The sequence below is a fragment of the Peromyscus leucopus genome, chromosome 18, assembly GCF_004664715.2.
Source record: "Peromyscus leucopus breed LL Stock chromosome 18, UCI_PerLeu_2.1, whole genome shotgun sequence".
NCBI lineage: Eukaryota > Metazoa > Chordata > Mammalia > Rodentia > Cricetidae > Peromyscus > Peromyscus leucopus.
The window spans coordinates 7,351,516-7,373,582 of NC_051078.1; the positions used below are offsets into that span (position 1 = coordinate 7,351,516).

Consider the following 22,067-nt stretch of genomic DNA (forward strand, 5'->3'; position numbering starts at 1 on the left):
CTACATACTTGGTGATGCTCCGGCAGAGTGAGCATGGCCCATCTGCTCCCAACTTGTCTATCTGTCCTTCCTTCCCTACAAATTCCTATTCAGACACTGATGTCTTGCTGGTTTGTTTGTGTTTGTTTTTGTTTTTGAGACCTCAATAAGTTTAACTAAGCTCATCTGTGTGACCATGGATTTGGAACTTGATACGCAATAGAAGAATAATTGTTGTCCCTCCTCCAGAATCCGTCAGTAGCCAGTACTTCTACATGGAGGGGTAGGGGCATGTGCACCCCTCCCTAATCCATGCTTGACTTTTGACAGGCCCAGTCTTTTTTTTTTTTCTTCAGTTTTTCGAGACAGGGTTTCTCTGTGTCGTTTTGTTGCCTTTCCTGGAACTCACTCTGTAGACCAGGCTGGCCTCGAACTCACAGACATCCACCTGCCTCTGCCTCCCAAGTGCTGGGATTAAAGGCGTGCGCCACCACCGCCCGGCAACAGGCCCAGTCTTGTGTGGGCTGTTGCAGGAGCCACAGATTCTGTGGAGCCTTGCCTGCGCTGCCTGTGCCATGCCCAGAAGACGGCATTTAACAGCCCTTTCTCCCAAAAGTCCTCTGCCTTCCTTCCTCCCCATCTTCTACAATGACCCCTGAGCCAAGACGGCCAGAGTACCGAGAATGAGTGACTGTGACAGCCATCCCTAAATAGCACTTATGTATCACACCCTCTTCCCACTGCCCTCAGGAAACACTGTGGGAGAGGAAGAAGTACTGTAAGAGCCAGGGCTGGGGAAGGCTGTTGTGAAAATGTCCTCTGGAAACAGCAGGGCCCTTGCACCCATGAGCTCTCAGTGGCTGTGGTTGTCAGCATAAGATAGATGTAGGTAGGAGCAAGCCAGTCAGAAACCTCCCAGGGCTGCAGGAGGGACTCAGGAAGCCCCACCCTACCTGGGGGGCGTGGCCAGTTGAAGGCGGCATCCAAGCTCAGTGTTTTTCAGGGAGGTACTCTCTGTTCGGTTGCCCATGCTCCAGTGGGTGCTCTCACACCCAGGCCATAAAGACAGCGCTGATTTGAACCAGTGGACAATGAAAAGAGGTATGAAGTTGAGAGGGGAACAGGAAAAGGGGGAATTTAGGAGGAGTCGGAGAGAGTGGAGGGTTGATATTATCAAAACAAACAAAAACAAAACAAAATGTTGTATACGTGTATGAAATTCTCAAAGTCTTAATTTAAAATGAAAGAATATAAAACTAAAATTTATTTGACAGGATACATAACTATTGTAAAAAAATACAAACTGTTATATCATGGATAAATGTCAAAAATACTAAGTAAAACAGGAATAAAAAACTAACCACAAATTGCAAGTAAATGGATGGAAACTAGAAAAAGTTGTGTTGCATGAGGTAACCCAGGTTCAGAAAGACAAATGCCACATGTTCTGTCTCTCCTGGATCCTGGATTCACATCTTTAGACATGTGTGTTTAACCTGAGGTGTCTGCACAAGGCGCTGGTTCTCACCCTTCCTAATGCTGCGACCCTTTAGTCCAGTGCCTCCTGTTGTGGTGACCCCAACTGTAAAAGTATTCCTTTGCTGCTTCATAACTGTGATTTTGCTACTGTTAGGAATTGTAATGTAAACATCCGTGTTTTCTGGTGGTTTTAGGCGACTCCTGTGGAAGGGCCGCTCAACCCATAGGTTGAGAGTCGCTGGCATAAGGGAACTAAAAGGGTTCGTTTGGGTGGAGGTTGCCTTAAGGGAGGAGGATAGCTGAACATGGACGATATGAAAACAGATGAAGAGTTTGGGGAGTGGGGTGCAAACCAGACATGGGGGAGAACGAGATCAGGGTCGAGCACAACTAAGGATGCGTGAAAAACCCATATGGAGACCACTGCTGGTGAGGCGGTTTGGAAACAGCAGTTGGGAGAGTCAGAGGGAGCTACCCTGAATGTCTAGGTAATATCACTTCTAAAACCCCCGGTGCCAGGCGTGAGGACCTCCGTATGGATTGTTGGTCAGGGAGTCCACAGAACACCACCAGCTCTTGCCACTGTCTCTGCTTGTCCACCAGACCTAGTTGATAACCGATGGTGAAAAACCACACACTTTGGCTGTGATGTGTAAGGAAGTCAAGCTGGAGCTGAGCTGGACCTTCTCTTCCGGCCAGCTGTCCTAGTGCAGGAAGGTGCAGCATAGGCTGCTGGGGCAGAAAAGTCACCAGTGGTCCTGTCCTGCTGTGACTCCTGCAGCCCAGAATGCCAGTCTCCAGGCAGGACAATCCTAACTCTGCTCTAGCAGCACAGCTGATAAGGGTGAAATCAGCTCTTCTCTGATGGAGTTTGAGACTTGCTCCCTAAGAGGGAATTCATCCCTGGTACTGCCAACACCACAGGAAAGAAACAATGGCTGCGGTGGTTTTTCACTTTCAGTGGGGATTATCAATGACTTTTTTCTGAGTTCTTTTGGAAAAAATACTTATGACTCAGATATACATATAGTTAATTAGTGAGTTTTGTTTCCTTGAAAACAGTTATCAGACTCCTAAGTTTAATGTTCTCTGCTTAGAATTCCATGTTACTTATTCAGTTTCTCTGAATGTGACAAACTTGTTTTATTTGCCTTTTTTCGCCTTTAAGCAAGTTTTTAATTTCATGTAATAAATTTAATTGGTTAATTGAATTCAATTATATGAATTCTATATTTTTGTTGCTACTTTAAAACTTCTAGAGTTGGTAGAAGTTAAGATTTGGAATAAAAGTTTGTGTATTCATGTAGTTAATTTAAAGCTTTCTTTCCATAATAAGAATAATGCTATCATTGTTAAAAAATGTGTTTATTTCTTAAAGAAATTAGAGCTACATTCATAGCATATACAAATAATCTAGAGTGCTAGTGAACTGTGGAAGACATGATGTACATAGGATTTAATAATTCTTGCTGCTCTATAATATGAATTCTTATTATTTCCTTCCTGTACAATGAAGAAATGAATCCATGTCCTCAAAGAGTATCTGGGGGGGGGGGGAGACCCCCACAGTTCCATGGTAGAAAAACCTGGGAAGCCTTTGGTGAGGTGGAGACTGTACTGTCTGAAGTACTTGAACTCTTGTTATTGTTTCTATTTGAATGTTTATTTTACATCAGAAGAATCGTCATAGATTGTAAATATGTAGACAGATATTCCTAATTATGACTAGATCCAGTAATTTACCTTACATGTTTTCTGAATCAAGCATTGAAAGAAAACAGCTCAGAAGTTGTGCAGCCTTTCCTAATGGGGTGTGGGACCAAGGAACCGAAGATCACTCAGCTGTGCTTGGCCGCCATTCAGAGACTCATGTCACATGAAGTGGTGTCTGAGGTAGTGTGAAGAATTCATCTGAACTGCCTATTCAGAGTCGTAGCAATGGCTTTCATGGGGATGGGTGAAGCATGTCTGATGTGTCCTGTGAAGCAGGTTTATGAAAGCAGAAAAATAATTTAAAAATAACGCTAGCATTAAAGATTAAATACATTTCATTGAGTTGCCTGTAACCTAAGAGGGCGTTGTTCGGTAGTACACCTGCTGATTTTAGGATCAAGCCAATTTTCAGTGTCACAGAATAGTTATTTAATATAGTTCATATTTTAAAATGGAGATTATCTGAATTGATAATGTGTTGCTCATTAATGTATTTTGTTTATATCTGATTTGATGATGGAAAATAAGAACAAATATTGCTATGAACATTTTTTCCATCGTCTCTCAGATTTGAGTTGATTTTGTGCTCCATCTTCTGATTCACAGACTGCTGCTGGAAACATAATTAACATGCTTTGGCAGCTGATGGAAAACAGCCTTGAAGAGCTTAAGTTGCTTCAAACAGTTCTTGTTCTTTTAACAACCAACACAGTAGTTCATGACGAGGCACTGTCCAAGGTAAGGAACATATTGAATTGGTATTTATTAGGGCTTAGAGGTAGTGTTTGAATAAGCCGACTAAAGAGAAAGCCTGGTGCCTTGGAATGAAGAGCAGCTAACTTTTCTGCAGTGATTGTGATGGTCAGCACCATGCGTGCGTTAGTAGCCATCGGTGCCTCCACATTAGGGGGCGTCACCTTGCGTTGCTTGACCAACCTCTGGCCACTGCTTAGGTTTGAACAGTAGGTGGAAGAAGAGGAGAAGATGTAGAGCAGGATGGAGAAGGGCAGGAGGGGAAGGGAAATGCCTTGAATGTGTTGGCTTGGGTATTTCTCTGTAATTGCTCCCCGATTCTCCTGTGTTGAAACTAATTTACATGTACGCATTATGTAAACTAACAGTTCAAGCCGGTGGCCAAAAACCTTCTTTGAACATTGATACTGGATGAGGTTTCAGGGCTGGATTTTATTTCTCCTCCTTCCCCACCCTCTTTGGAATATTAATAGTTGTTCTCTTATATAGTTAGCTCTTGAAGACGTTCTGGAAGTCATGAAATCTTTCTGTAGAACAGAAAGTAACAAATGTACAGTCTTCAGCTAATGCTTTATTCTCTGAGGAGTGCCTTGAACTTTTTTGTTTGTTTGTTCCTTTTTTTTTTGAGACAGTCTTACTATATATCCTTGGTTGGCTTGGAGTTCACTCTGTAGACCAGGCTGTCCTTGAACTCACAGAGATCCACCTGCCTCTGCCCCGCTAGTGCTGGGATTAAAGATGTGCGCCACCACCGCCCAACTTTGTTTTGGACTTTGAGTAGTTTCATCATAATTTTTGTGCTTTTAAAGGTGGATAGTTCATAAAAGAGAGAAGTATACAGTCTCATGCTCAATGTCTCAGGTGGGCTTGTATATTTGTCTTTTCTAGATACTAATTTGGTGTTCTTAGAGCATAATGAAAATACACTTAATGGCAACTCTTTTGTTCTTCTAGGCTCCTGTCTCCTAAGTAGAGTTTTTATATGCTTTTTTGTATACAGTTCCATTTGGTTTCTTGCTATCAAATTATTCTTTTAATAAATATATTTAAAATGTATCAAATGTTACGAGTTGACAAACTGAAGGAAGGAGCACGGGGCTTGGGAGAGGGTTCAGCTAGTAAAGTGCTGCCCTGTGAGCATGAGGCCCTGAGTGCATCTCCAGCTCCTCCCCTGTGAAACGCTGGCCGTGGTGGCTCATGAGTCAGTGGGGGGCAGACAGGAGGATCCTGGGTGTCCTCATTAGGTGTCTTTTGCTACGATAAACACTATGACCAAAAGCAGCTTGGGGGGGAACGGATTTATTTCAGCTGACAGGTTGCAGTCCATCATGAGGGGAAGCGTGAGGCAGGAGCTGAAGCAGACCGTGGAGGAGTGCTGTGTACTGGCCTGCTCCCCATGCTTCCTCAGCCCTCTCTCTTACCCAACCCACCCACAGTGCGCTGGACCTGCACATCAGCCATGAATCAGGGAAATGCCCCACAGACTTGCCCACAGGCCGGTCCGGATGGAGGCAGTTCTCAATAGAGGTTCCCTCTAAGACGCGTGCTGAGTTTAAAAATACCCCAGCATACTGAGGACCATTGGTAAGCCAGTCTAAAGTAGTAGACAAGTTCCAGTGATAGACCCCATCTCAAAAACAAGATGGGTGGTACTAGCTTTCACACAGCCATGCACACTGTGTGCACCTGAACCCAGACACACACACACACACACACACACACACACACACACAGAGAGAGAGAGAGAGAGAGAGAGAGAGAGAGAGAGAGAGAGAGAGAGAGAGAGAGAAGTAACTATAGGCTTTATTTATTTTAGTATGCTACCTTGTTGAAAATGAAATGTTTGCTGCTCAAATTCAAGTACCAAGGTATAATACAGAATCGATCAGCATGAAAGCTCCCGTGTGGCAACACGATGTGCTGCTGTTAGGTTGAAGCCCAGCGAGCGTGATGGTGCCATTTAAAAACGGAATGTGAGAGCTCTGGAGAGGTGGCTCAGCGGTTAAGTGGTTAAGAGTACTGGTTGTGCTGGGCAGTGGGGGCGCACGCCTTTAGTCCTGGTACTTGTGGGGCAGAGGCAGGTGGAGCTCTGTGAGTTCTGGGACAGCCAGGGTTACAGAAAGGAAAAAAAAAAAAGTACTAGTTGCTTTTGCCAAGGCCAAGGGTTGGTAGCCAGCCCCTGTCTGGCCTCCTCGGGCACCAGGCTTTCAGGCAGTGTACTTACATGCAGGCAAAGCACTCAGACACATACAATGAAAATAAACCTGTTAAAACCTTTGATATAAGTTGATAAGGCACAGCATTTTATATTTTCCAAGAGAGCGACATGTTTTCAAACTATTAAAGTCTTAGAAGATCTTTGTGATACCGGTGTGCACAACCATTTCTCAGAGTTTGAATTTCATGGTCCATGAACCATAAAAGAAGTCACAGGGTAGAGGAAAACAAGCACAGGTACCTGACAAAGGGCACACGTGTTCTTCTAAAGAGCTTTAAAGTATTACCTGGGGCAGAATAACCTGGTGAAGACTTGACAGATTGTAAACACACTTCACGACAAGCCGATGCATGGCAGAGGCTCCTGACCTCCCTCCGTATTTGCGGTGCCATGAGAAAGGTCATCACAGCCATCAGGACAGTGACACTCTGTAAACGCCACCGGTCCAAATACTGCCGAGGACAGAATAGTTCTGAAGTCACTCATCAGAATTACAGATTGTAAGTCTGCTTTAGAAAAGTAGTGGTTTCTTAAAAATAAATAAACCTGGGTTGTTACCCTGTAACCTAGCCATGCCATTCATGTAAACGAAAATGTTTGTCTTCACAGAGACAAACTTATATTTGAATATTCATAACAGCCTAATTCAAAGTACGCTAACTGAAAACTCTTCAAATGTCCATCGGCAGACAAATGGTTAGGCGTAGGTGGAATCTCCTCAGTAATAGAAAGGGAACTCCTGCTGATGCACAGGACAGGACAGCACACACACACACACACACACACACACACACACACACACACACACACACGAATAGGGTTCTAAAGGAAAGACGCCAGACCATAATACATGAATATTTTATATAAAGTTGTAGAAAACGCTGAGTGGTCAGTAGTGAAAAAAACAATCAGGAAATGCTGGGGGTGATAAAAATGGGTCAGGCAGAGCTCATGAAATGATACACCTTTAAGGAGTACAACTTAGTGTATAGAAAGTTCCCTAAAGTTGCTTTTTAAAGAAAAGTGTGGCACCTTTTTAATAATAGTATACTTTTATTTATTTTAGTTTAGTCATTGACATAGTACTTCTCTAACGATTTAGTGATGGGATAAACATGAATACTTGAGCAAGTCCTTCTGGGAAAATAAAGCATGACACACTATTGTGCACATTAAATGAACCACGTTTGGAAAGACACATTTCGAACTATTTTAGCTAATCTTCTATAGCTGTGGACTTTAAAGTTTTATTTTCTAAGATGGTGGGACTTTGGAGTCTAACTGAACAACTTCTTTTCTGTGTCCATCTGATCGCTGACATCCGTGCTCTTCAGTCTGACTCACACTGAGGAACTGTTTTGCAGGCCATTGTCCTTTGTTTCCGACTCCACTTCACCAAGGACAACATCACAAACAACACAGCAGCCGCTACGGTGCGGCAGGTGGTGACCGTCGTCTTCGAGAGGATGGTGGCCGAAGACGAACAACGCAAAGGTGATGGCGACGTGCGCATGGCTCCTCCTGTTCGCGAGCGGGTTCTTACATGCAGGATTGAGTTTTCATTCATTGGTACTTTTCACCCTGGGAGCTATGCTGCCCAAAAGCTAGGAAATGTACCCGGCATGGTCTCCTCTGGAGACAAATGTACTGGTGCACACCTGTAACCTAGCCTCGGCAGGACCCCAGGTTTGAGGCCGGCAAGATACAGTCTCCAAGAAACACAGAGCACCCGAAAACTTATACACATACGCGCATGATGTAACTCATACATTGTGAGAATTGGCTCTTGTTTTCTACCATGTGAATCCTGGGCATCAAACGCAGATCCTCAGGCTTGGCGTCAACCACCTTTGCCCATAGACTATGTCATCAGCCCAGAGAATGGTACACATCATACAAGTGGTTTTTTGTTTGTTTGTTTTTAAATATGCTGTGAGCCCGGAAAAACCACTGTAGCTGATTCTGAGCTGGCACAACCCATGACTCACAGCTGCAGTGGCAGATCAAGAAGTTAATCCTTCGGAAGCTAGTAAAAGGCAGAGGAAATGGTTATGTAGTGAACTTTGTTTGATATTTATTATAGATTTAGCAATCATGTGATTAAAGGTGCTGAAAAATAAGAGACCGGGAAAATCAAATGTGTAAATAAAAATAATAAGCTTATTAAAATGCATGTAAGAAAACGAAGAGTGATTCTTATAGTACTTTATATAAAAATATCAATTTTTCACTTTGGAGACATAGTTCTGAAATTACTAGATTATGGTTGTGTGGAAAGGATGGATTTTGAACAGGGTGTATGATTGCTAAAGGTCGTTATGAACCCCCATTTCTGGATTATGGTTGTGTGGAAAGGATGGATTTTAAACAGAGTGTATGATTGCTAACGGTCGTTATGAACTCCTGTTCCTGCCTGTTTTGATTGCAGACATAGAGCCGCCAGTGCTGGTCCAAGGAAACAGTAACAGGCGGTCTGTCAGCACCCTGAAGCCTTGTGCTAAAGATGCATACATGCTCTTCCAGGTATTTCGGCTGACAAAAGTCATTTCTATTGTAGCATGGAGTTTTTTTTGGGGGGGGGTTGTTTTAGAATTTATGTCTGATATAATTTTTAATGCAAAAATATTAACTATGTCAAAATTAGTATTCAAGTAATTCTAAAGACTGAAGAAAGACCTCTGCATATGCTGTATGCCTGACCAACATGTCAAATGCTGTGACCCACTGTAAGGAAGTGAAATTAAACTTGGAAATGGAAAAATAGATATATTAGGGATGATTAATTTCTACAGAAACATCCCCTTAATGAGAAAAGTTTAAGTAATAAATTTACTGTCTACTTAATGTAATCTGATACACAAATACCTTACATGAGTTGGCATGACTAAATCATTTTAAGTATAGTAAGATTAGTAGTTTATCTTTGTTAAAATAACATTAATGCTTGTGTATAGTTATCTGCTTATTGTCTATAGTTACATGCTTCTATAGAGGTTTGCTAAAATTTTTTTAAATGTATTATTTATTAAAATTTGAGTTACTGATGCTTTTTAGGAAAAATAGATTTGTTTTGCTTCAGTTTTATAAACTGTGAGTTGTGGAAAGCATACTTTATTGTATACATGATATTGTTTGATTGTTTCCTAGGACCTTTGTCAGTTGGTTAATGCTGATGCCCCTTACTGGCTGGTAGGCATGACTGAAATGACTCGGACGTTTGGCCTCGAGTTGCTAGAGTCAGTCCTCAATGACTTCCCCCAAGTCTTTTTACAGGTAAGCCGACTGCTATGATCTTGTCACAGAATTAATGTTAGTTTTTCATAGGTATTGGCCAAGAAATCAGCATGTCTTTTTCCATGTTAGAAGATGCAAAGACATAGCCTTGGGCTTTAGACCAGACTGCTTTCTGAGATTTGGTTGTTCTTTCTATGAGAGTTTAAGGGACATTTTTCTTGGTGGTGTTTTTTGTTCTTTTTTGACAAGGTTTTACAAGTGCAACTGCTTCAGTCTCCTGAGCACTGGGGTTACAGTCATAATTTTGATTTAGTGTTTGTCTGTCTGTCTGTCTGCCTGTTTGTCTCTTCCTGTCATCCTGCCATCCTGTCATCCTGTCTCATCCTCTCTTCCTGTCATCCTCTCTTCCTGTCATCCTGTCTTCCTGTCTTCCTGTCATCCTGTCATCCTGTCATCCTGTCTTCCTGTCTTCCTGTCATCCTGTCTTCCTGTCTTCCTGTCTTCCTGTCTTCCTGTCTTCCTGTCATCCTGTCTTCCTGTCTTCCTGTCATCCTGTCTTCCTGTCATCCTGTCATCCTGTCTTCCTGTCATCCTGTCTTCCTGTCTTCCTGTCATCCTGTCTTCCTGTCATCCTGTCTTCCTGTCATTCTGTCTTCCTGTCATTCTGTCTTCCTGTCATCCTGTCTTCCTGTCATCCTGTCTTCCTGTCTTCCTGTCATTCTGTCTTCCTGTCATCCTGTCTTCCTGTCATTCTGTCTTCCTGTCATCCTGTCATCCTGTCTTCCTGTCATCCTGTCTTCCTGTCATCCTGCCTTCCTGTCATCCTGTCTTCTTGTCTTCCTCTCTTTCTGTCTTGTCATTCTGTCTTCCTGTCTTGTCTGTCTTCTTGTCTTTCTGCTTTCCTGTCTTTCTTGTCCTCAGCATTTTAAAATTGTATTATTAGAATAAACCTTAGAAACTTTTTTAGACAGATAATTCACAATTGGAGTTGTGAAAGTAAGCCATTTCTTTTTCTTTTCTTTTTTAAATTTACATGAGTGTTGTGCCTGTGTGTATGTCTGTGTATCACATGCATGCAGTGTTCATGGAAGCCAGAAGAGGGCATCAGATCTGTAACAGGAGGTACAGATGGTTGTTAGCCACTGTGTGGGTACTGGGAATCAAACCTGGGCTCAAAATCAAAATCAAAAATCAGAATCAGAGCTGGTGCTGTTAACCAGCGAAATTATCTCTCCAGCCCCCAAAATAAGGCATTTCTTAACAGAACCTTCTTGAAATATTTCCAGTTTGGGTTTAGTCCATTTAAGAGCAGTGCACATTTCACACGTGTGTGTAAATTATGACAAGGGCCACATGAGACCTTACTGCTGACTTACTGGCAGTGTTCAGATTCTGGGAGAGGGGCAGGCATCATATCCAGTTGTATCCCCAATAGTGAGCGTCCAGTCTCTAACTGATACTTTCAAACCCAGATTGCATAGATGGTACTGGTTAAAACAAGCACAGAAACAAGGGGAAACAAGCAAAGAAAGGAAAAACAATGACTGTGGGACAGAGATTTGTAAGGAAGGGGAGGCATAGCGAAGGTGGGGGAGAGTCAGCAGAAGGCACTATATACATTATATACATGATAAAGTTGTCAGAACAAACTTAGGAAGAAAAGTGTGACTCAGGAAATTAGATTATTTAGGTTGATTCCATTTTTTTCTTGTTAGTGTGACTGCTTTAGAAATATTACCACAACTAAGTCAATTCTTCTTTTCTTTTGCAAATAGCATCAAGAATTCAGTTTTCTCCTCAAGGAGAGGGTGTGCCCGCTTGTGATCAAGCTCTTTTCTCCAAATATAAAGTTCAGACAAGGCTCCAGCACTTCCTCTTCTCCGGCACCGGTCGAAAAACCGTATTTCCCCATCTGCATGCGCTTGCTGAGAGTGGTGTCTGTTCTGATCAAGCAGTTCTACAGTCTTTTGGTAAGTGTTGCCTTCCAAACATGTTTGCACATGGAATTGCATGCAGTGGGTGCTAGCGTCCTGTCTCTGACAACTCACAGGAGGGAAGACTTACCCTTTGGCTCGGGGTTTCAAAGGTTTCGATCCTTAGCCAGCTGATTGTATTATTGGGGCCTGAGTTAGGCAGACATGTCGTGGTTGTGGGGGATGTCACAAAGGCTGCTCACCTCACGGGAGCCAGGAAACAGTGATCATGTCTATGGCCTCGGGCCTCCTCCATCTCCCTGTTTATTCTGTCCGGGTCCCGGCTTTGGTTGGAAGTGTCACCCACGTGCAAGGTGAACTCTCTTCCTTGGTTAATCCTCCTCAGGACCCTCACACTGGTACCCAAACGTGTACCCCATGAACGCCCTAGGTGTTTATTAATTCAATCAAGTTAACAGTGGAAACTAGCATCAGGTTGTTTTTAGATAAAACACACACACACACACACACACACACACACACACACTAGAATATTATATGTGTTAGAATATTCTATATTTATATGCACTTTTTAATTGTGTATGGCAGTGAAGATACAGTGATGCTAATACAGTTTGACGTTGCTCCCGTGATTCCTGCCGAGGCATTTCCTGTTCCAACGCCATTGCTTTTGTGCTCTCAGATCGAGTGTTAACGACATGAAGAATAAGTCTGAACAGTGTTAGGGAACTGTCTGGCCTCCAGGACCCCACACATGGTCTCAGGCAGCTCCACGGTGCTCCACATCCACTTTGTCCCCACCATTCACTAGCTCATCTTTTCAGGTAGCTCAGAGGCGTGATCGTCAGTCAGTTCTCATCACGTACGAGAGTGAATAGAGGAAACTACTAAAAGAAGTTTGCTTCTTTAAACTCTGACCTGGGTCCATGTTTGCCTTTTGGGTCACTAACAGTGTTTGCGTGGATCCTTTTTCCTTGAAGGTGCCTTGAGGAGTTTATAAAAATTAATCAATTTTAACTTAAAGTGGTGCACATGCAAGTAAAACACTTATCCACATAAAATTCAAAGAAGAAAAAGTGTGTCACTAACAGCAGTGGGAACTGGTGCTCAGTAAAGCGGCAGCGGGCCTGTGCTAATGCCTCACCTGCCCGCGTCCGTGTGTCTGTCAGCAGCGTGTCTGTCAGCGGCTGCAGGTGTCTCGGTGTTTTCCTGTTCTCTTTTAGTTTTTGAGACAGCGTCTTGCTGTTGGAGCCCAGGCTGGCTCCTCCCTCTCCTTCCTGAATGCTGGGATTATAGACTTGTACCATCACACCAGACTGCCTCTTTGCTGTTTAGACATCCAGTTGTCTGTACATGCAGCGCATTGCTGAAGGGCAGATCACACACCTGTTGGCAGTTTGCGGGCCTAGAGACGGCAAGGCAGTGTACTCTGTTCTCCAGAAGGAAGGTTTACAGATAGCAGGTCTGTTAGCAGATCACCAGTGCTGCAGGTCCAGAGTTAGAGAAGCTGGGGGGTCCCAGCTGACTTTCCTCTCTCCATTTTATCCCAGTTCCTGTTAAGATGATGTGACAGTGTCCTTATCATTTCTTTTTGACGCAGTGAAATGTGTAAAAATCCTGTTCTTTTTAGGTAACTGAGTGTGAAATATTTCTGTCACTTCTGGTGAAGTTTCTGGATGCAGATAAGCCCCAGTGGCTTCGCGCTGTTGCGGTGGAGTCGATACACAGGCTCTGTGTGCAGCCTCAGTTATTAAGGTAAAGTTCCAGCAGTATTCTGTTAGATGGCTAGCTTGAGAACCCTGAGTTAAGAAGAGCTGAGAACCTGTTCGAATGCTTTAGAGAGGCTTACCGAAGAAAATGGGGTGTTTGTGTGTGCCACACCAGGTGGAAGCTTGGGGAAGGACTGGGAGATCAGTTTTACTAAGCAGCAAATACAGCCAATATTTCTTTTTTTTTCCTTTTTTGTTGTTGTTGTTGTTTTGTTTTGACTTGAATCTAAACCTTTGTCTCTAATCCAAATTAGAGACACCACTCAGGTGTGATGAATGACACCAAATACGGGATTGTAACTACTAAGCAATTTATTTGCTTTTAAAATGTGCATATTATGTACATTAAAATGCTCTTCCAGAAACGTTTAAATTTATTCCTCAGGTCATTTTGTCAGTCGTATGACATGAAGCAGCACTCCACCAAGGTTTTCCGCGACATCGTGAACGCGCTGGGGTCTTTCATCCAGTCCTTGTTTCTCGTCCCTCCGACTGGAAACACGGCCACAGCCAACCAAGCTGGTAACGTGCAGACTGTGTTCATGTCTCTCTTGGTTTGCAGTACTCCCTGTTAGGAGAGAAATCGCCTGCCTCTACAAACTTAAAGTGCCCGAGTACATTGCAGTAGAGATTTTTAAATATTAAAGATGAATTTGACCTTACCATGGAGAACTAGTTTATTTTCTTTTTCAGAATAGATTTTCTTCTCTGATATGCTTTTATTTCCTCTGATTTCATAAGGGCAAATATTTAGATGCTGTTTTTCACTTTAGAAAAAGTCTTTGTTGGATTCTTTTAAAGAGTCTGGACATTTCATCTCTTCATAGAAGTTGAGTCACGTGATTTGAGTTTGTTTGGAAATGAGTGTATGGCTTCTCATTTCCCTTTATCTTCTTCCACTGTGACTTTGAGCTTTTACTCTCCCTTTCCAGAAGAGGTCTAATATAAAGTAGTGAAAATTGTGGTTTTCTCTCTTCTTATGACTGCGTATGTGTTCACACATGTGCAGGCACAGGTCCATGTGTGTGTGTGTCTGTGTGTGTATAGGCCAGAGGTCAGCCTTGGTTGTTATTCCCCAGGACTGTCCACCTTGTATTTTGAGAGAGTTCTCTCTCTGAGACCTGGGGCTCGTGGCAGGCTGGCAAGTCACTGGGCCCGCCTATTCCTGCAGCTTTGTTGTGGGTACTGGGGAGCGACCTCAGACACTCCTCTGTCTGTTTACCCATCAGTTTATTCATATCAGAGCCTCTCTGTTGAGGTGCTGGAGTTTGTTCATTTACTATGAGGTTCAGTATAAACTAACTTCCACTATTTTCCTTGAGACATACGTATAAAACTTATGTGGTCCTCAGGACCACACTGAGGCCCCCTGCTGTGTGACAAGTGCTTTACCAATAGAGCTGTCTGCCTAGGCTCCCCAGTGACTTTTATGTTTAGAAAATGTAGTGTTTTAAGGGAATCAACTCTCTGGGTAGATAGAGTTAGGAACGTCATTTGTAGGTATCACGTTGTTTTGATAGCACAGGGTCTTTATGTCTGAGTAGGAGTTGGAATTCATTGACTTGTAATCAACTCATACATTGGCGTCTTTGCTTTTCCTCCTAACCTAACAGGGAACAACAATGCCGGCGGCCCAGCCTCAGCACCAGCCAGCTCAGGAGTGGTGGGGATCGGTGGGGGTGTCACTCTGCTGCCAGCGTTCGAGTACAGAGGAACTTGGATACCTATCCTGACGGTCACGGTTCAGGGCAGCGCAAAAGCCACCTAGTAAGTAGGAACAACGTTGTTTTATGATAAATAACACCACTGAAGATGATACTTACAGCACTTCTGTCTGGACTGTATTTCATGTTGGTAATACATTTTGGAGCTTATTTTCTTTTGTCATATTCTAAGAATTTTAATAAGGACTAAATTTTGTTTTCTTCTATTTGTAGGCTGTTAATAGCATTATAAAGCAGAAATATGATTTATTTACCTAATAATTGACTCAGTTGTCATACATAATATCTTATAAATCATGTATATGACATGATTTTTAGACCTCTTGGTCATAGTTCTTCCAGAATTCATCTTTATTTAAACTAATTTCGTTAATATATGAGATGGAAGTTGTTGTATAGGTAAACTCCAGGACTCTCTATGAGAGAGAAATTAGTTTCAATATTTAGGAAGTCAGTGAGGTCCTTTTCTCTTCCGGTTATTCCAGTCACTGTGTTTTGTTCAGCAACAAAAACAAACTAGGACGTGTCTTAGGCCTCTGTCACACACAGGATCCGCTGTTTCAGGCTGTCCTTTTGCACAGGCTGGGGAGCACACTAGTGTGACGTTTTGATGGAGTCGTTTCACTTAGTTTTTACTAGTGCTTTTGGTGTATCTAACAAGCTGTTGCATAATCTACCATAAAGTTTTATGCCTAGATCTCTACAAGTTTTGGAATTTCTTTTACATTTAGATCATTGATTCATTTCAAGCTAGTTTTATATACAAGAGATAGGAGTCTAACATCTCTTTTTCTTTGGATGTGAAGATAATTTAATTCTTTCTAGTTGAACTATTCATTCTTTGTGTTGTTAGCTCAAGAAATAACCATTTAGAGGGATTCAGAACCATAATTCCTCATTTGTCCTGATTTAGAACATAAGATTTATTGTCTTGCCCTCAGAACAATTTCTCCAATGTAGTAGATTTGAGCTTGACACAGACGTCCCGCGGTGTTACTTTTACTGTTGGCCGACTGACTCTGAGGTCACATGTGATCTGGGTATCTCAGTTATGTTTCTCTGATGTAAAATCATCTTCCTCTTTGTAGATTATTTTGTTTTATTACGTTATCGTTTATGGTACTTTATTTTAAATGTAAGAGTTGGAGAAGCATTGTATTCTGTCTTAATATGTTTTATACTAGTTTTTCTATCTCATATCAAAAAATAGTGAAGATATCAATACATCTCAAGGAGAAGTTATGGTAGCAGCCAGGTCTTCATTTTTCTAATCATTTTTTACATGAAAGAGAATACATTTGTGTGTGTGCGCGCGCACACACACACACACACGTGTGTGTGTGTGTGTGTGGAGGTTGGAGGACAGCTTGCAAGAGTCAGTTCCCTTCTCTATTACGTGGGTCCGAGGGATGAAACTCAGATCATCGGGCCTGGCATCAAGCACTTGTTATCCACGGAACCGTTTCTCCAGCCCCTCGAATCAGTTTAAAATCCTGAAGAGGAGTCCTTCTCTGACTGAAGCAAGCTCAGTAATGTCCCTTTAATTTTGTCTTCTGTTTGTAAGTTTTAGAGTCTACACCTTAGGGAAATAGCTTTCTGTTTTCTTTCCTGTGTCTTCTCATTAGTGTCTTACTTTTTCGTGATTTCAGCCTAGAGATGCTGGACAAAGTTGAACCTCCAACTATACCAGAAGGCTATGCCATGTCTGTGGCATTCCACTGTCTGTTGGATCTAGTCCGTGGAATCACCACTATGATCGAAGGAGAGTTAGGAGAGGCTGAATCGATAGAGTGCCCTGCTGTCCCCGAAGGAGCAAACTCGCAGTCTTCAGAGCATCGAGATGGGCAGTCAGTGTCGGACCAGGCAGATAAGGAGACGGGTATGCTACATTCTCTGCCTGTCACTGTTACTTTTCAGTAATGAGAAATAATGTTCCTGTGTTATCATTTACCCTTGTTTCCCCATTATTAGCACTTGATCATGTTGATCTTATCTTCTCCTTATTTGTATACATACCACTATCCTTTTTCCTGAACTATTTGAGATTAAGTTCTAGACAGGATGCCTCACTACCCCTTAATACCTGGATGTGCATTTCTAAAACTGCCTGTCATCTTCCCCATTCTGATGCAGTTACTGGCAGAAATTAGGTCAATCCAGTATTTCACCTCAGTCTAGATCTTACCACATTTTGTCAGTTGTCGCAGTGTTTTGCTTTGTTGTTTTGTTGTCCCTTGTTTGTTGAATTTATTGCTGTATATGGATATTTTTTTCTACAATGTAGAACACTGTAGCTGGAAGTTTTCCTGTGTCCCGCCCGGTCCTGCAGCCGCTCAGACCCAAATAAACACACAGAGGCTTATATCAATTACGGGTTGCACAGCCATGGCCTATGGCTCAGTTTTCTTGCTAGCTAGCTCTGAGAACGAAGCTCAGCCAATTTCTACTCATCTACATGTCGCCACGTGTTCCGTGGCTTCACTTGTGTGCCTCTCCATGCTGCTCCCTGGACGGCAGGATGGCGTCTCCCCTGCCTCTCCTTTCTCCTCTCACTGTCTCCCTTGGATTTTCCCACCTGGCTCTTCCTGCCCTGCCATAGGCCAAACGGCTTTATTTATCAACCAGTCAGAGCAACACACATTCACAGTGTACAGAAAGGCATCCCATAGCAGAACACTGTTCTTTAGTTCTTGTTTTATATGACCTTGACATTTTTAGAAGGATAGATCCCAAATTGATTTATTCATTTCTAAGATTAGCACAGGGCAATTATTGTGTTTAATTTAGCTACTGATTTGATTTATCAATATGTGAAGATGCAAAAATACCAGTTTGTATCATTTTTGGAGATGTTCACTTTTGAATAAAACTAGATTTTTATTGACTCCAAAGAATTATATAATCAGTGGCCATCAGTTTTTGGTGTGATGCTCAGAGTGAGGCTTTTGAAGCGGGGCAGTATTCTTTTGACATTTCGGATGTTCTCTTGGTGCTCCTTACAGTTTAACACTACAGGATTTTCTGCCCTGATCTCAGATGTTTCTTGTCCAGCCCAAATGTCATTCAGTTTTCCAAGGAGCCCTGGTGGATAGTATTGAGACTGACATGTGGTCACGAGGTGTGCTTCTTGCTACTTGGCAAAGAGGTACATGTACTGCAAGTCTGGATTTGAAAATATCTGCTTCCTTATATTAAAGGCATCACCCCAGCTTCTCTAGTCCCCATCCATTTCTATAGAGTCAGTTTTAACTTTACATATTTGTAAATCCTATCTCCAACAATGAGGTACCCAATGCCATTTTATTCATGTGTTTACTTACTTGCTTGATTCTCAACAGATATAACTGTATTCTAGTTGAGCAAGTATTTTAGATGGTAGTCTGCACTAATTTCCAGTTGATCTCACAGATGGACAGTTTGGTCTATTGAAGGTATAGGGAGGAGAAAGTGGAGCTATGTATTTTTAAAAAGATATTAGTTAACTGAGTTATTGAAGTATCTTATAATACATTTGTTGTTGTTGTTGGTTTTTTCGAGACAGGGTTTCTCTGTGTAGTTTTGGTGCCTGTCCTGGAACTCGATCTGTAGACCAGGCTGGCCTCTAACTCATAGAGATCTGCCTTGTCTCTGTCTCCTGAGTGCTGGGGTTAAAGGTGTGTGCCACCACCGCTCTGCTACAATATATGTTTTAAAACAACTTAACTTTAAGACTTTTTATTATGAAACTATCACAGATTCTACATTTTCATTATTTGGATATTTTAGATATTAGTGTTTGTGTCTAATAACTGAGTTGTTAGTAGAATATTTGAATTTCATAGATGACAGTTGATTGTAGCAAGTATAACATGACTAAGTGTTGTATTTCCTTTTCAGTTAGTAGAGCTGTTTGGGAAGAGATGGTGAGCGCCTGCTGGTGTGGTCTTCTTGCTGCGCTCTCCCTTCTTCTTGATGCCAGGTACTAAGTCTTTGTGAGTTTTCTGTTCCGTCATTGCAGTTCAAACTAACACAAAATTTCATTCCACTTGTCCGCAGAATGTATTTTCTACCTGAGTTTTCCGTATGATTAGAACTTTGTCGCTTATTTTTCATTTCATGCACAGTATTATCATTTGTGTGCACACTATCGTGATAAAATTAGGATAATTAACATTGCCATCGCTGTATCATTTCTTAAAAAAAAAACGATGCTCTTTGTCCCTCCCCCTTGGCGCCCGCATTTGCTCTGAATTCCCACTGGAATTGTCATCATACTTTAATAAAAATACATTTTCAGATTACAGAACTCTTGTAGTATGCCAAGCCTTACCCTTTGCTTGATGTTTCTCCTGAGATTTAACTGATTTCAAGATGTTTAATGCCAGGTGTGGTGGTTCTTGCCTGTAACCCCAGCACTTAGAAGGCTGAGGTAGGTGAATCACAAGGAGTTGGAGGCCAGCCTGGACTACAGAGCTTGTCTCAAAACAAAATGAATAATAAAATGCTTGGTATTTTCAGTGAAATCTTTAAGTTGCCGATCTTCCTTCCAACTGTGTGTGTGCATCGCAGCACACAGTTCTGCTTTTTAGATATCAGGTTAGTAGGTTCAAATTGCATGCTAAGTCTGTTGGTTTTAGCTTTTCTTAAAACCTCACTGACCGTGTAAGCCCACATCTTGTTTTAAAGTGTAACCTAAAATAAATTAATCAGATAAACAAAATGCCTTATCTTTTCAGCACAGATGAGGCTGCCACCGAGAATATTTTAAAAGCTGAACTGACTATGGCTGCTCTGTGTGGAAGACTGGGCCTCGTGACTTCAAGGGACGCCTTTATCACCGCAATCTGCAAAGGCTCCTTGCCTCCGCACTATGCTCTCACCGTGCTGAACGCCACCACTGCAGCTACTCTTTCCAATAAATGTAAGCGGTAAACTGCGCAGCTTTCTCTCTGTCTAGTGGGATGACAGGAAGTGTGAGTTCAGCCCCCCCCCCTTCTGTGCATTGACTGTAGTCGCCTCCGGCAGCTAGCTTCCTGCCTTCCCGTTCTGTCCACCTCTTCCAAACAGTTCTGGTTTGGTTTGGTTTGGTTTTCATTTTGGTTTCGTTTTTTTGAGACAGGCTTTCTCTGTGTAGCCCTGACTATCATGGATCTCACTCTGTAGACCAGGCTGGCCTTGAACTCAGAGATCCACCCGCCTCTGCCTCCCAAGTGCTGGGATTAAAGGCGTGCGCCACCTCCTGGCTAAAACAGTTCTTTCATCTGTTTAAAAGGGAAGAGAGATGTGACTTGGGGTCACTGGGCCTTTATGTCTCTCCTCCCAGTGTGGCCGTTAGCAGACATCCCTTCTTTTCTGCTCTGCACTGAAAAACGGGTGGAGAGAAGAAGAATATAATGATAGCAATTTTAAGTCATGATGATGCAGAGACAATAGTGTAATTCCAACATTCCTTTGTAAACTATAGTACATTGTTGAGTGATGATTGCTGTTTTTCTATTGACCTAGTAGAACTATAATATTTCCAACCACTTATATTCTAACCACTAACATTCAAAAACCAATTTTCTTGGCTAATACTTTGAAAACACTATTTATATGTATGTATATTTAAATGTAATACAGTGTACATTTAAACACTATTTATATGTATGTATATTTAAATGTAACATAGCGTACATTTAATATACATATATTTCAATGTGACACTCAGATTTCACACTCAAAATTCATTTACCTTTAACTAGAAAAGTACACATAGATACATGTTTAAAATAGTTAATGTGAGCCCGGCAGTGGTGGCGCACGCCTTTAATTCCAGCACTCGGGAGGCAGAGGCAGGCGGATCTCTGTGAGTTCAAGACCAGCCTGGTCTCCAAAGCGAGTTCCAGGAAAGGCGCAAAAGCTACACAGAGAAACCCTGTCTCGAAAAACCAAAAAAAAAAAAAAATAGTTAATGTGTCCTGATTCTGTTCTACTTATAAATGAGCTGCCAAGTTTAATAATTTTAACAATTTATATAGAAACTATTTCATATTTGCTTCTTTTAGTGTTTACACCTTAGGAGTTTTCAGATGTTTGTATGCATCTGGATAAATAGTACTGCTGCTTAATTGTTATGGTTGAACTTTATTCAAATTAATGTTTTACAATATAAAACGATATAATGTTACCTTGAAAGAGCTGAAAGCAGTATCTTGCATTCAGACTTTCCTTTGTGTTCTAGCATATTCTATCCAGGGCCACAGTGTCATGATGATAAGTCCGTCTAGTGAATCCCACCAGCAGGTTGTGGCAGTGGGTCAACCTCTAGCGGTCCAGCCTCAAGGAACAGTAATGGTAATGCAGCTGGGGTGGTGGGGCTTAATTTGGTTACCGATGAACGATCAATGAGACTGTCGTACCCTTTTTTTTTTTGGTACTTGCCAAGTGTTATTACTTACCTAGTTTCTTTTACCTGGAGGATGTTCCAGAACAAGCTAGTTATCTATTTTCTTGACATTATCATAACCAACTTAATAATACAACCTCTTTTGCACATCTGTATGTTTATGTGGTGTGCATTCACATATGTATACATATGTTGGCACATATGTATAGGCCATCAAGTGTGTACATGTGTTTGTGTGTGTCTTCCTCTGCTGCTCCACATTATTACTGACTCGGGGTTTCTATCTGTCTTGAATGAGGAGCTCTCCTGCTTGTCTAGGTTGCCCAGTCTCCACCTCCCCATGGCTGGAGTTATAGGCAGGTCACCATGCCCTCCTAACATGAGTGTGGGTTATCGGGATCTGAACTCTAGCCCTCACACTCACATGGCAAACATTTTACTCCGTGAACCATCTCCCCAGCTCTGATAACACAACTTTAATTAAGCAAACCATCCAAACTTGCTTTCTTAGTATTCTTGGCTTTTATTTAAGACAGTCTCTCAACACATGCATGCTGATTTGATTTTGAAGACTCTAGAGCAGCTGCTGCAAATCTGTCTTTTTCCACATAGCTGACTTCCAAGAACATCCAGTGCATGAGGACTCTACTCAACTTGGCCCACTGCCATGGCGCTGTGCTCGGGACATCATGGCAGCTGGTCTTGGCAACTCTGCAGGTGCGTTGTAGCGTCAGGTTCTAGATTGATAGCTGCTAACAACTAAACATGCCTGTTGGTCCTGCAGGCCGGCCTGATCAATAGTATGAAAAAGGAGAAGATGAGAAGGCATAAAACAGTGGCTTATAGGCTTCTATTTTAGGAAGTAATGGACCACTTATAATGCCCTATCTACTGCTT

The 22,067-nt window shown here is 42.1% G+C and overlaps 1 protein-coding gene across 5 annotated transcripts in view; it reads left to right on the forward strand.

The window, feature by feature from the left end:
- Positions 1 to 22,067, forward strand: part of Mon2 (MON2 homolog, regulator of endosome-to-Golgi trafficking) — a 73,288-nt gene that overhangs the window by 15,095 nt on the left and 36,126 nt on the right. For all 5 annotated transcript variants that reach the window (XM_028869586.2, XM_037196730.1, XM_028869588.2 and 2 more), the window contains 14 exons: positions 3,224 to 3,351; positions 3,778 to 3,909; positions 7,507 to 7,636; positions 8,571 to 8,665; positions 9,290 to 9,415; positions 11,152 to 11,346; positions 12,941 to 13,065; positions 13,465 to 13,601; positions 14,693 to 14,846; positions 16,453 to 16,682; positions 18,680 to 18,761; positions 19,519 to 19,703; positions 21,006 to 21,118; positions 21,783 to 21,887. In XM_028869586.2, coding sequence (XP_028725419.1) covers positions 3,224 to 3,351; positions 3,778 to 3,909; positions 7,507 to 7,636; positions 8,571 to 8,665; positions 9,290 to 9,415; positions 11,152 to 11,346; positions 12,941 to 13,065; positions 13,465 to 13,601; positions 14,693 to 14,846; positions 16,453 to 16,682; positions 18,680 to 18,761; positions 19,519 to 19,703; positions 21,006 to 21,118; positions 21,783 to 21,887 — 1,937 coding nt within the window. The remainder of the gene's footprint in view (positions 1 to 3,223; positions 3,352 to 3,777; positions 3,910 to 7,506; positions 7,637 to 8,570; positions 8,666 to 9,289; positions 9,416 to 11,151; positions 11,347 to 12,940; positions 13,066 to 13,464; positions 13,602 to 14,692; positions 14,847 to 16,452; positions 16,683 to 18,679; positions 18,762 to 19,518; positions 19,704 to 21,005; positions 21,119 to 21,782; positions 21,888 to 22,067) is intronic.